At 44.7% G+C, this 15,421-nt stretch overlaps 1 protein-coding gene across 1 annotated transcript in view; it reads left to right on the top strand.

Moving 5' to 3' along the window:
• LOC111978072 (inactive rhomboid protein 2-like) overlaps window positions 1-9,991 on the top strand; it is a 26,658-nt gene extending 16,667 nt beyond the window's left edge. The window contains exons 7-8 of the mRNA XM_070448351.1: window positions 1,227-1,352; window positions 9,920-9,991. Coding sequence (XP_070304452.1) covers window positions 1,227-1,352; window positions 9,920-9,991 — 198 coding nt within the window. The remainder of the gene's footprint in view (window positions 1-1,226; window positions 1,353-9,919) is intronic.
• The last annotated feature ends 5,430 nt before the right edge of the window (window positions 9,992-15,421 follow it).

The raw sequence follows: 15,421 nt of genomic DNA, 5'->3' as shown, positions 1-15,421 counted from the left end.
GGCTACTTAGAGAGGACTGGGCCCATCGCTTGAGGTTTCTGCATTATGATGCATTGTTCACAAGGTGACCATGACTCCTCCAGCACTAACTTGCATATCTGGCAGACCATCCATATAGTTTCCTCCTCTCCTCAGTCATTCACTACCATGATGCATCTCTTAAGCGGCCCCAGCCCAAACTCACAGTCCTCTCTACTCTCTCTCACAATTCCTCTATGCCATGCTCTCTACCGCTCAGAAGCTGAACAATTTTCTAATGAATAATGCGCAACACAGTTCCCAGCGGCTTTCTTATCCTCTCCACTATGCGAATCATCGTGCCTAATGCTAGCCCCCAGCCCAGTCCTCTACTCCAGGACACGCTTCCAGTCCAGGTCCTCTAACCATGTACTAGACCCCACTACCATAGTGGCATAAGCCCAGTCCCCCTCAGTACCAATAGCCAGTTCCCTTTCGTCCTATCCGCAATGCCCGAGCCTCTACCACCCAGTGCAGCAGTCCTATGTCCCACGTTTTCAATACCTCACGCGGACAATCCCAGTGCCTTTCTTCCTCTACCTCCACTGCACCATCTCCTCGTACACTAGCTCCAGTCCGCTCCTTCTAGTCACACGCCCTCTAGGAACGTGTGTATCCCGGTGGTCTTTTGGATATGACGCTGAAATTATCTTCATTCAACTGGCCTGCGGCCAGAAAGCTGGTCGGGCTCGTCGCCATCCAGTAGTATCCTCAGTAGATGGAGGGAGAAGGGGTAGGTCTGCCCCCATAAGGGATGAGGGGGAGCTCAATGTGCTCCGCTATTCAGAGTCCCACATGAATGGTAGTCCTGCGCCGTCAGCAACACACACAGACACGCACCACACACACAAACTGAATCAAAAAAGCTTGTCAGACACACTCACATACATATCATTCATACACAGCACATGCATACACTGACCCATACACAGACCGCATACAACAAGACAAGCCAACATCACACAACACAGGAGAACACAGACAAGCCTAAGTTGGCAGCAAGACGCAGGCTCTAGGGAATGAGATGGGTGAGCGGACCTGGATAATGCTCTCCTCCCTTCTGGGCTCAACTCTCCCTCGACCACAGTTTGCCATCAGCTTGCATTGGCCCGCATTTGTGGGACAGGGCGAACACACACATACGCGGCAGTCGACTATCACTTAGCGGGACCCGTGAGCATGGTTGGTCTCTTTCCTCTGTTCTGTAGAGGGATGCCCAAGCAACGACATGGGCAAAGAACAGGCGCACACTCCTGACTGCCAGCACAATCCACAACCCAATGCCCGCTCTTCAATCTGGGGACTGTGTGGGCACGTTGGGAATGGGTATGGGGGTGGGAGGGGAAGGTTAAGGGAGGGTACCTCCCCAGGCACGCTTCTCCATTGGCTGTTGTTCTCGCTGGGCCCTGCTAATTGGCTTCATAAAGGTGTCATCCCACTTCGTCGCCCAGCAGTAATTTTGGAGCCTAAACATTGTTAGGGGCTTACTATGTTATCCCGGGAGGATTGTAGCGGTTGTTGTTGACGTCACACTTTCATATGGTTTGAGGTATGTACATAGAGATGGAAGTATAGCGTCGCACCATGCTGTGTGTAGGGCAAGTAGGTGATGTCCCAAACGCGTTACTGTCACAAACACTGTTGAGGAACGTCTGGTAGAGGAGATGAGAGAGAGAGATGAGAGAGGAGGGGGATCATAAAGAAAGAAGAGACAGGCAAACCGAAAGAAAGGAAGGAAAGAAAAAGAAAACAAGAAAGAAAGAAGAAAGAAGAGAAAGGCAGAGCAGAGACACCAGAGAGAGGGAGAGAGAGAATAAAGGTATATTTCGATTCTAACATCCGATCATTTTAATACAACTCAAGAATTGCTTGACACTTCTAAATTCCTAAAACAAATTATCCTCCACCACCCCAAAGCCCTCTCCGCTCAACTATGGATGCGCTTCTCCGGAGTGCGGGGTAGAAGCCCTCCTACGATCTTGTGTTGTGCGAAGAGGCTGTAGGCCCCGTCTCGTGATATCGGCCATCCACACCCGGGCTTGCGGCAGATAGATGTCGATCGATCAGTACATGTTTGCGGTAAGGCCGGCGCGATGTGTGGTAGAGCCTCGACATGGGGCAGGTGGAGGAATACACTGGATAAGGCCGTGTTAGTGCGCTGTGGTCAGCCCCCAGCATGGGCACCCGTGGGCAGCAATACTTATTCAGGTTGTATTAAGAAATGCGATTACCCAAAGGGGCCTGGGTATCTTTTAGACAAACGCCACTGGGTGACGGGCCAGGGATAATTCCGCTGGGAGTAAAGTGTTAGTAAGATATGTACTTTCAATTAGCAAGAACAAATCGTCTTAATCAGGTTCAAGAGACCCTTTGGCGAGAGCCAGCGGGACTCTGGACCTCTCCTCTGATGATAAGGTCTACTTCTTTCTAGAGCTGAAAAAGGGACAACTTTCTATCATGAGTTACTCGTGCAGCGAAGAATACAGGAACGCGAACCGTACGGTTCCAAATGGACTCTACAGTAACCCCACAATTTTGTGCTCTGGTCACAATACTACAATCCATCGACGGCTTTGACCAATACTCCTTGTCATATGATTAATCAATTAAGTATATAAGTGTGAGTGTTAAGATGTTATAGAAAAACGTAGCATCTCAGGACCAAAACGAATGAAATAGATGTTTAAGTTGAATGGTTTGTGCGAAGAGATTTGGGTTGCAGAATGGACCGATGGCGACCCTTGCCTCGACAGTTACCGCCAGACTCTGAGCGTGTGTGAACGCGCTTTTACTGCTCCTGTATAGGATTGTACTATGTGTGTAGAGACGTGTGTTCAACGGCATCTCCTCCTAAGCCCCCGCTAGTGTGAGCTTACGAGATTGCATGCGTTGTCGTGACGGTACATGGCCTCCCATGCGGACCTTCGATCTAATATAGACTTTACTCGATATGAAGGCGTGTGGCGCGGGCCCTGCCCCCCCTGTAATAAAGCTGTTGCGTTGAGGTGTGAACGGCCGCTGCCCTGTTGTCATTCAGACCTCGCTATTAGGTTGCGCGTGTGGACGGCCCTGCCCTTGCTCTAATATATTTACATTTAGGTAGTATGATGACGTGTATAATGGCCAGGCGCTTGCCCTCCTGTATAATCATTGTATGATTGTGTTGGTGGCTGACTGTTAGGGTGAGGTTAGATTCGTGGGCAATGTCGCACTTAGGTATTACATGTTAAGATTATAGGTGTCTGGAGCGGCACGTGTCTGTGGAGTAGCGAGCGCCTGCCTGGTCATAACCGATTTATGGTTCGACGCGATACAGTCGGTCGACACGTAGACATCGCCTTAGACCCTCGTGTTGATATGGTTAGAGAAGTAACTGATGGTATCGCGTAGTTGGACGTGTAGTGGCCTTGACCAGAACCGCTAATCATCTGGTTAACATAGCATTTTGAGTGTGAGTTGTGACAATAACATTCGTGTCTGAACCGTCGTGTGTAGTGTGTGGACCAAATAGGCACCTCCTTGGCTAGCCGTCCTGTATAGTGTATGTGGATCTATAAGTGATACTATGCTGTGCCTGTATACGTGGGTGCCTGTGCGCTGATGTGATCAGATATACAATCTGCTATTATCTAGGCATGTTGAGGCGTAGTGGAGTGTCGGCAGATACTCTGCTATCTGTTTAAGCTCAGGTGGATCGTATACAGTGCTGGGGATCATATAGTCTTTGCAATAACATCCATCTGTAAGTTTGGATGCGCTGGATTATTAGTATGACCTAGATTGTTAGAGAAGTTGCACTTAAACAGCCTGCGATGTGTGGGTACATTGATGCCAACTGACATTCTGCTAATCCTAAATTAGTATAGAGGATGAAATCGAGAAACTATCATGCAGCCTGCTCTGTCTGCTTATACCGTTGTGTATGGTGAGTACGGTCCAACCTCACATAAGCGGAGAGTCTGCTAACCGTGTGTTTGTGAACCCAGTAACATCTGCTAACAGGAGGGGGCGAGATGAGGAGGAGTAGGGACTAGTAAGAACGGAGAGTGTGAGAGAACGGAATAGAGTAACATGACGTCGCGTCAAAGCGTCCCTCATTGTGAGATGGTTGGCATGTGGACTCCCGTAATTAATTTAGGCAATTTGGGTCACTAGTTTTCATACGCATCCGTTAATCCAGTGCGCCATTTTATGGAAAGGCCTGATTATGGAGAATTACATTGCAGATCGCACGAGGTTGGACTGCGTGGCACGCTGACCATCCTGTTGATCGCGAGTGCACATAAAAGGAGTGTACATTTGTGGCTGGCTGAACCGAGCCAGCGTAACGTTGCTAGCTAGCATTAAACAATCTTCGACTAGTTAACTACACATCGGTTGATGCAAGTATTACTAAGGTTAATAGATTTGTTTGCGTTTGGCGCAGATAAATCAAGCAATGCGGTGCGCTTGTTCAATGTGTTATCATCGAATAAGTAAGACTACTTCGCAAAGCAACGGGTGTAAATCAAGATACTTGACCATAAGGAGCATGTCGCAAGAAAAACAGCACAATCAGTTTGGCAGACAAATGTACAGTCGCCTTAATGTGACCACCATAAAATAACAATTGACCATTCTTATAATCTAATACACAATGTGTATATATCCTTTTTAACCTGCATATGTAGTTAAATCATAAATTATGATTTAGCGTAGGGTATCAATGTTACGTAAGCGGAAATATGTGTGTCTACATATACTCATTGCTGTGTCTCAGATAGCCAATCAGGTCAGCGTATGTTCCGCAAGCAGTTGCATGTGTTACGTGATTCTGGGGAACGCCTTGTCATACGTATGCGTAATGCCTTGATTCGAAAGGCCATCTTATTCCATAAAAAGACCGCGGTTATAGATTAAGTATATGCAGAATATTTACATACATTTACTTGGCTAACATAAACATTAACGGATGAGTTGTGTATGGACTAGATGTGTGTAAACCAGAACAATATACTTATTTTACTTACGGTGCTGTGCCACATAGTTCGAATACAAATACGGAATGGTCTTCGCATCTTACACTGAAAGAATAATACGTTTTGTTTTCGATAGAAATCGCATAGTTAATTGCCGGATTTGACCATATGTCTCAATATGAAAACAAGTCTCCAAGAGTTAGTTTAATCTGTTGTGGTTGTGATTTATTAAAATATAAGTAATAAATATGATTTGAATATCTCTTTGCATATAGAGCAGTCTGCTAACTGCAGCGGTGGTAAGGCAGCAGCAGGCTCGTCAGCATGTCATTCAACACAAGCAGCTCTTTAGCAATGTGCGTTTAAGGCAACTAGCGTGACTGTTTATGACTTCAAGCCGCTAAATCATCCAGTAGCTACTAACTTCGGCTGGCAACTAATCTAGGAGATGTATTGCTCAATATCAATAACTTGGCATAACGAATCATCCAATAGACAACATGGTGTATAAACGTGACCAATGTAAAATCATCTAGCTAAACAAATTGGTGTAGAGAGACATGAGTTCGTAGTTAAATTAACAATAGACTCTGAAAAAATTCTTAACCTGGGACTTATTGAAAGGACCTCTATGTAAACAAAAAGTGAACGCACCAGCTTTCATAATCTGTGTCTACTGAGCAGGAACGTTTGTTGTTTTTATCTTTTTTGTTGTAACTCTCTAATTTTAATCTGCTTATTTCTCTTTCTTTTTTTAAACGTAGCGGTTGTTATGTTGAACCAAATTATGCGAGGTCCTGCACAAAAAAACCACATGATTGCTAGCTTTAGCTTTGTATGCTCGTTTCGCTACAACTCAAATGTGTTGCTAATCTTGCATTATCATTAAGCGTGCTAAAATATAGAGAGACCAAATAGATTTTCAAACAATTATTTATTCATCTGAGACATAACTTAAATTGATCTTATGTATTAAGTTCAATAATGGGAGTGTTGTTATGTCGATTGTTCAATCCAATCAGAATCATTCTTGTGTAATTAGTCATTTATTACACATATATATCGATGTTGACTTGCTGTTTGCTATAAAAAGTACTGTATGAATAGGAATTGAGTGGGATTGAGACTAGTGCTGAGGTGTCCGCACTAATAACATCTGCTAACCAATCCAAGTTGTTTAAGTTGACCAGAATTAACATCTGTCCTACATTGTCAACGTGTAGTCGGATAGTGACCAATAACACCATGCGCTAAATTATTAGGAGAGCCAAAAAAATACATTATGCTATTAAATTAAAACTTCGGATGTGTTACCGATGTTAATTCGACGGTATCTAAAGATGTTCTGTATTTTTGATTTGTGTTCCTCTCTCGCTAAGGGATGTCGTGCGCCAAGCTCAAAATTTGATGTGTTATTCACCAATTGTTCTTGAGATCATATTTATTTTCCTTTAAAACATTGAAACAATAAGAATCGCTTGTTGTAATAAGAATTACACAACACAGGAAGATCTCTGCAATTTAACGCGATCTGACCGTGCTTAGTGGGAAACTGTCATAGTCTATCTTAAGCACAGTCAATACAGTAATGCTTAGACTACATTGGCATCCCATTTATAATAATGATGATATATATATATAATTTGAGATAAATCTTTGCTTACTTCTTTCTTGCTTCTTCACCACACCTGGGAAACATCCGGATTCGGAAGGATGGTCGAATACGGAAGAGATAGCCAGATTCCGCTAGTATCGTCGGCTGAAGTGTCATGTCTTTAGCCATACTGGTACTTGACTGTGCTCTTAGATTTATGTAACTTCACATTTTCCTCCCCACTAGCCTGCAGGTCATATACGCAATCACTGTCGATTTCCTGTGGAACTTTTTCCATATAACAGGTTCTTTCTTGTTTCAATGTGTTTAAAAAAATTAATCATATCCCTAAATCGCTCAATTATTGTGCACATCCTTAAGAGGCCAAATAACTATAAGCCGATACCCCTCTCTTCTTCTTCCTCTCTTCTTCCTCTTTCTTGCCCCGTTCATCATTTGATTAATCTTCTCCGCCCCGACATTTTATTTTTATCATAATGTATTTTTTGGTCCTCTCTCAATAATCTCTGTATCGGCGTTGAAAAAATATTAACTGGTCGCACCTCTAAGTCTCTCAATCAACATCACATTTTTATACAGTACTTTTTACAACATGCCAAGCATCATACATATATATGTGTATCAATAAATGACAATTACATCAAAATATGAATGAACAATGAACACTTATTTTAACATTAATACATGAAAATCAATTCTTAGTTTCAAATAAATTAATGAAACATGTTCAATTTGTTTACTAATATGCAATGCACAGTGTTTGGAGAAGAAAGTAAAAGTGGCAATATGTTGCATGTTCAAAAAGCTTAACGTTTAATGGTTCCTTGCTCAGAACATATGAAAGCTGGGGTGGTTCCTTTTTTAACATCGAGTCTTCAATAATCCCCCAAGTGTACAGAAGTTTTCTAGGTTATTGTTATTCTAGGACTTTAAATTGGTTCTTCCTCTCTACCATCACCAAATCTTGTATCTTAATATACCTCCTTTTTGGTCCCTATTGGATGTTCTTATAGGGTCACATTTAGTATTGCCCCACCTAATCTCGTGGAGTTTGATAGGCTTGAAGTCATAAACATCATAGGCGGCTGTGCTTTTAAGCATTACTGCTTAAGCGCTTGCTGTTTGAATGAATGCTTACGAGCGCTTCTGCCTTTGCCTCGCTCGCTTACCACCTCTTCCTCGCTCTATCCAGACCTGCTCTAATTCAATATATCAATCTTCCTTCATATAACTTAATTTTTAACTAGATAAAAACACACAGAACTCATGAGCCTTCTGGTCATTATATGGTCAAATCCGGGACAGCACCTTATCATTCTCCGAAAACCAATAACCGTTTATTCTTCTCAGTGATATACTGCTCGCAACGCATTCGCCGTATTTTTATCGAACAGTGCTGGCAACCTAAGTAAAAATATTGCTGTTACATCTGCACAACCCTCAATTCTTTTGTTATGTATAGATTCATGTCCCAAACTTCTGGCAAATTTCTTAATTACGGTCTTTGTTAGGAATCAAATTGGCCCTTTCACAGTTTCGGCAACGAGCAGGCGGTCCCCAAACTGCTGCAAAATACTCTGACTCTGATCTGCACTGAACGCAAGAGAAGTGACACAATTTCCCTAGTTAATATTGCCTGCTAACTGAATTCTTTTATTTCTAACCTTTACCATACTGCAGCGCTTCTAAAAACAAATTATACTATCCTTGTGTAAGCTGATTTTCTTAAGAACAGCGATTGATGTTTATGGTTAGGTACCATTTGTTTGCAACGATTGTGCTTTTCTTTCGGCGACCATGCGCCTTCTGTTCAACATCATCCACCCGTTCTTGGCGAAGTTTAGGGCTATGATTCGACTGAGTATAATTACCTCAGTGCGCCCTCCACCGCATTGTCTTATATCATATGGCACTTCGAGACACAACGCCTAGTTAACCTACGTATATAATCATCAACCATGTGTAGTTAACTAGGTGAAGATTGTTTAATGCTAAGCCCTAGCACTTATCCCTTGGCTCCACTTGGCTCAGTCCACATCTTCAGGTCTTTTCTCTGAATCGCTGCATCTCGCCGTAAGATGGTCAGCTCGTTGCCCACCTTGTCAGCCCTCACCTCGTGGCATTGCAATCGTAATAATCTCTGGCCATATTCAATCAGCGTCAAAAAGGCTGATTACCTGATGGTTATGAATCACTGTTGAAATTGGCCCTAATTAACGGATCATTGCCGACCTTTTAATGAGACGCTTGCTTCTCTCATTCCTTCTCGTCACTTACTCTCGTCACTTCCTCTCTCCTTCTCTCGCCTCCTCTCTCTCCTCTAGGTGACCATTCCAGTGGAACCAGTGACAGCCAGAGGTTGCCATCTCTCTCTAACTGGAAAAGTAGGTCTCTGCTTAAACTCAAGGCTGTAGTAACTGCCACAACTTATCCTTCTGCATCACTACAGGAATGTTCACAAGCCCCCCACTCGTTTGGTCCCCCGCTACACAGGTATTGCACGTCCACTCACGCTCAAACCTAACTATAACAGGGGCAAGGGCGGCCACACGCGCAAGACCGTAATATAACAGGGGCAGGGCGTTCCACGCACGCGAAATCCCTAACTATACAGGCGGCAGGGCCGTCCACACGCTCAACCTAACTATATCAAGGGTGCAGGGCCGTCCTCAGTCCACGCGCAATCCTAACTATAAGGGGCAGGTGCCGTCCTCACGCGGCTCTAAGCCTAACTATATCCATGTGGCAGGGCGGTCACCACGCGCATACCTAATTATACAGGGGCAGGGCCGGGCTCACAGCTCAACTACTATTCCGGGGGCATGGGCGTCCTACACGCCAACTTCTAACTATACAGGGGAGGGCCGTTCAGCACGGCTCAACTTTACTAACTATTACAGGGGACAGTGGCCGGCCACTACGCTCAACATAACTATACAAGGGGCAGGGCCTGGCCACACTGCTCTCAACTAACTATTTACACGCGTGGCAGCGTGGCCGTTCACAGCTCAACCTAACTATCAGGGGCAGGGCCGTTCAGCTACGCTCAATGCTCTTCCCTCTCTCGTTTCTTCTCTTTCTCTTCTCCGTAACTATACGGGGCAGGCCGGCCACACGCTCACACCGTAATATACAGGGGCCCCCGGCGCCCGTTCACATCTTCTTCGACGCTAACCCCCCCTAACTATCACCATGGGCCGGGCCGTTCAACACGCTCAACCTACACTAATACAGGGGCCGGGCCGCCTACAAAGGGGCTGATTTTCCACTGACATTTGTTTTCCTATTGACAATTATCTACTTCTCTTTTCTTCTTCCTCCTCACCAGGTTGCTGTCAGATACCAGGCCCCTCTGATGCCATCAACAAGCCTGCCCACGGTGCCCATGCTGGTGGCTTGACCCAGCGCACTAACACGGCCTATCAGTGTTTCTCATCCCTGCCTCCAGTCAGCCTCACAATTCAACCAGTTCCGCCGCTGTGCCTTCTCTTCCGCAACCCACTGTTTGCATCGACACTACCACTGCCTTCTTCGCGCGCGGGTGGTGGCCATACGAGAACGGGGGGCCTACAAGCCTCTTCGACAAACACCTAATGCATCGTGGTAGGGTTTCTTACCCGCTCCCCTGGGCCTCAAGGTACGGGAGACGGGCTTGGGGGTGGGATATTTGTTTTTAAGGAATCTTGAAAAGTGTCCAGACTTCGAGTTGTAATTAAATATTCGTGATGTTGATTCATTTCATAAACCTTTATCTCTTCTCTCCCTCTCTCCTTCTCTCTGTGTCCTCTCTCTCCCTTTCTCTTCTTTCTTGTCATTCTATCTTTCCCCTCTCTCTCCTCCCCTCTCTTCTCCTCTTGTCTGTCTGATGTTCTCTTCTGGGTGTGCAGAGTTAAAGATGTCTGGTATCAGACTCTTTGGTTTCATGCCTGGATGAGCAGGGAGGGGTCGTCCGTATAGAGACAATCATTCATTTATTACTACTTTCTTCTATTCTATTCATTCTTGCTTTCACTTTTTTCATCTCAATACTCCCAGGTTCTCTTTTTCTCTTAGATATATGCCTGGTTTCGCGAGGATTATCGGACCTTTCCTGCTTAAAATATTCTCTCTCTCCTTCATCTTTCGGGAATTTCTCTTAACATCTTCTCTGGTCTACCAGACGGTTCCTGATTTCTCAAACATGTGGAGAAAATAGCAGATCGGTCAAGATATATAGAGAAGTATTCACGCAGGAACTCTTGACTTATTTTCGACATTTTGTTCTTGCTTACAAGGGCCCGTATTCTAAATGCGATTAAAACAAAACAAACCGTTCTCATCAATCAACTACTCACACGATAACCATTAAATGGACAGAAAGCGCAAACAAACAAGTTAAACAGAAAACAGGATTACCGTTATTTATAAATATTCAGACTCTTTGCTATGAGACTGAATTTGCGCTCAGGTGCATCCTGTTGCATTGATCATCCTCACCTTGGGCATGGTTGGCTACAACTATGGTTGCGAGACACATGACTGGTGAATAAAACTTTCATAAATTTGATGATGGAGCCCTGATATTGGTAACAAGGCGGCACACTTTGTCTCAAATTGTCATGGACGAGTCCAACAGTTGGACAAGTGCAATGTCAGAGCAAAACCAAGCCATGAGTCAGCACGACTCCGAAGACACCAGCCAATGAGAGGCGGTGGATGTTGTAGGCTCCCCAATAGAACGGTGCGCAGTAGGCGTCTCGTCACATCATTCTTCACACTCTGCGACCCTGTAACCTGGATATTTCCTCGTGCAACCACCACAGCACTCATTTTACTTCACCCAACGGTGGCTCGGCCCAGCCGTCCCGCGTGAGGAGAGGTGCAAGGACTTGGGAGCATCGGGGGGAAGAGGGTCTTGGGTCAGTGAAGTAGGTGACTTACATAAACCAATGATCTACTCTGAACAGGGAGCTTTTCAGAGTTCCTCTGTGGAGATGGAGACCTTCCAGAAGGACAGACGATTCGCTGGCAGCAACGTGCGCCAGATTCAGGGCCGTTTTGTGTGATAGTGGGGGCGGCAGGGTAGCCTAGTGGTTAGAGTGTTTGACTAGTTAACCGAAAGGTTGCAAGTTCAAAATCCCGAGCTGAAAGGTACAAATCTGTTGTTCTAAAATACCCCTGAACAGGAGTTAACTGTCATTGAAAACAAGAATTTGTTCTAAAACTAACTGAACTTGCTAGTTAAAAAAAAATATATTACTTTCGCAGCTCCACAGTAAACAAATGGCACAACAGCATGCTTGAGTTTGCCAAAAGGCCCCTAAAGGACTCACAAGACCATGAGAAAAAGATCCTGGTCTGATGAACCAACAATGGCCAAGTGTGTCCTGATAAGGAACCTTTGCACCTAATGCTACGGTGAAGTAGTGGTGCAGCGTCTATGCTTGGGGATTGTTTTTCAGCTTTCAGGGAGCGGGAGACCTAGTTGGGATGAGGGTATAAGACGAACGGAGCAATAGTACAGGAGACATTGCTCAGGACGCTTTAGACTGGGGCGTAAGGTTTCAGCTTCAACAGGACAACGACCCTAAGCACACAACCAATGACAGCAGTGTCTTTGGACAAGTTCTGAATTCCTTGAGTGTCCCATCCAGAGCCCGGACTTGATCGATCAAACATTCTGGAGAGACCTGAAAATAGCTGTGCAGATGCTGCTCCCTATCCACCTGACAGAGCTTGAGAGGATCTGTAGAAGAATTGGTGAAACTCCCCAAATACAGGTGTGGCAAGCTTGTAGGTCAAAGCCCAAGGACGACTCAAATGCACGCCAAGGTGGTTTCAAAACGTACTGAATTAAAGGGTCCTGACATACTTATGTAAACTGTGGTATTTCAGTTATTTATATTTGTTAATTTGCAACATTTTAAAAACCTGTTTTTTTGGGTCATTTATGTTGTCTTTGTGTCGATGATGGCGGGGGGGGGGGGCGACTATTGAATTCGATTATAGAATAAGGCTGTAACCTAACAAAATGTAGAAAAAGTCAAGGGGTCTGAAACTTTCCAAATTATATGTCAGAAAGTTAAAGCACCGATGGTTTTGTAGTTCTGTTATTTCTATAATGTACTGTATTGTAGTGTATGAACTGTTTGCTGTCTTGTATCTTTATAAGAAGGTATGTACATTTCTCAGTAGACAGTAAAATGACCTGTAGTTAATTGAGGTGAAGAAAGCTGTTGTTGATAGCATGCAGTCCCTCTTTACCAAGAGGACACACTGATCCGTTATAAACTCGTAGTGTGCCAAAAACATCTACATTTAGCCTCCAACTCAAAGAGGACACTTGTAGAATCCCTGAGCTTTTAGGCTTTGGTTTAAGGAATGGGATCCTTGTGGAAGCTTGATAGCAGCGGTTGGTTAGCCAGGAGAGCAGCTTGATGTATGGTTGGTTAGCCAGGGAGAAGCGCTTGGAGTAGTACTGGTTGTTAGGTGGAGAAGAGTTGATTGTACTTGGTTGGTTAGGTGGGAGAAGCCGCTGAATCAGCATGGTTGGTTATTGGTGGGAGAAGCAGCTTGATTGTACTGGTTGGTTTAGCCAGGAGAAGCAGCTTGATTGTACTGGTTGGTTAGGTGGGAGCAGCAGCTTGATAGGGACTGGTTGGTTAGCAGGAGAAGCAGCCTGGATAGTACTGGTGGTTAGTGTGGGAGAAGGCAGCTTCATTTGTACTGGTTGGTTTGCCAGCAGAAGCAGCTTGATGTACTGGTTGTTTAGCCAGGCGAAGCAGATTGATTGTACTGGTTGGTTTAGGTGGGAGAAGCAGCTTGATAGTAAACTGGTTGGTTAGGTGGGAGAATCAGCTTGATTGTACTGGGTTGGTTAGGTGGGGAAGCAGCTTTGATTGTACTGGTTGGTTAGGTGGGAGAAGAGCTTTGATTGTACTGGTTGGTTAGGCCAGGAGAAGCATGTCGGTGAGCGTTAAATAATGTCAGTGAGGTTATAAATATGTAGTGAGGTATAGAATAATGTCAGTGAGCGTTGTGTATGAATAATGTCAGTGAGGTATAGAATAATGTCAGTAAGGTATAGAATATGTCAGTGAGGTATAGCATAATGTCAGTGAGATATAGAATAATGTATGAGGTGTAGAAATAATGTCAGTGAGATATAGAATAATGTCAAGTGAGGTATAGAAATAATGTCAGTAGGTATAGAATTAATGTTGAGTGAGGTATTAGAATAATGTCAGTGAGGTCATAAGAATAATGTCGTTGAGGTATGATAATTGTCAGTGAGGTGTAGAATAATGTCAGTAAGGTATAGAATAATGTCAGTGAGGTATAGAATAATGTCAGTGAGGTATAGAATAAATGTCAGTGAGGTATAGAATATGTCAGTGAGGTATAGAAATAGGCAAACATAAAGCATTCACATCCACTCCTGCGTTCAATTGGACTTAATGGAATGTTTCAACAGAAATATATGCCTCTGTCATGTAGATCAAGCGATCATATCCGCTCTATCGGTGGTATTTCTATCTGCAACATTCAGTGCTTTGCTTCCTCCCAGGTTCCAGCACGGCAGAGGTTTCATTTGTAGTTCCACTCTATAGGACGGTCCCCCCCCCCCCCGACTCTGTTCCACACTTGACGAAAGGACCTATTAGGCCTGTCACAGGAACATAGAGCCTTTCCCTCTGGCTTCCTGAGTAATGGTGCTGACTTCCTGCTCGCTGCAACCGCCACCACCGCCACAGGAGCAATCAATTCCCAGATTCAAATGACTCTGCCACTCCCTCCACCACAATGCACCACAGCCCCATCCACCAGGACCTGGAAGGAAGGACCAGAGCAACGTCCATTTGCCAGGATCGGCGGACATTACATTGAATGTGGCTAACACCAGGTGTGGTCTCCAATCTCGCCAACATGACAGGACAAGGAGCTTCGCTGTGGCTTCGTCAGAACGCCGGCGAGACATGAGGATGTTGTCTTTCTCGGCTTCTAGGTTCAGCCAATCAAATAATACTGAGATTATTGACCATCTAAAAAGCGCTCTACAAGTTCTGTCTATTTGAACATCAGTCCACCAAAACCCTCCCCCACCACAACAGGCACATACTCACTAACACACACATGCACACACACACACCCCAACACACACACCCCAACACCCACACAGCCACTGGGGGGTGATCAGTCATGTATGTGTCTTGTGGTAATGCATGAGAGCGTTGGTCTCTGTGTAATTAAATGCCTGATTAGCTGAAGCAGGGAGACAAAATGGCTGCTCACTGTCTCACATACTGATGTCTCCTCTTGGATTCCCTGCCTTTACATTGTCATTTAACAAGAATATATGCACATACAGTAGTTACATGATATCTGATCTTATATACTCACATTCATTCAGTCTCCTCTGGTTGTAAAATGTTGGAGAGAGTCTAGAACCAGAGAGTCTAGAACCAGGTGTCAGTGTTGGAGATATTCCACCTCCAGAGAGTCTAGAACCAGGTGTCAGTGTTGGAGAGATTCCACCTCCAAAGAGTCTAGAACCAGGTATCAGTGTTGGAGATATTCCACCTCCAGAGAGTCTAGAACCAGAGAGTCTAGAACCAGGTATCAGTGTTGGTGAGATTCCACCTCCAGAGAGTCTAGAACCAGGTAGCTGTGTTGGAGAGATTCCACCTCAAGAGAGTCTAGAACCAGGTATCAGTGTAGGAGATATTCCACCTCCAGAGAGTCTAGAACCAGAGAGTCTAGAACCAGGTATCAGTGTTGGAGATATTCCACCCCCAGAGAGTCTAGAACCAGGTATCAGTGTTGGAGATATTCCACCTCCAGAGAGTCTAGA

The sequence above is a fragment of the Salvelinus sp. IW2-2015 genome, linkage group LG1, assembly GCF_002910315.2.
Source record: "Salvelinus sp. IW2-2015 linkage group LG1, ASM291031v2, whole genome shotgun sequence".
Lineage (NCBI taxonomy): Eukaryota > Metazoa > Chordata > Actinopteri > Salmoniformes > Salmonidae > Salvelinus > Salvelinus sp. IW2-2015.
Note: the sequence above shows the minus strand (reverse complement) of the source record. Positions and strands in the feature narration are given on the sequence as shown.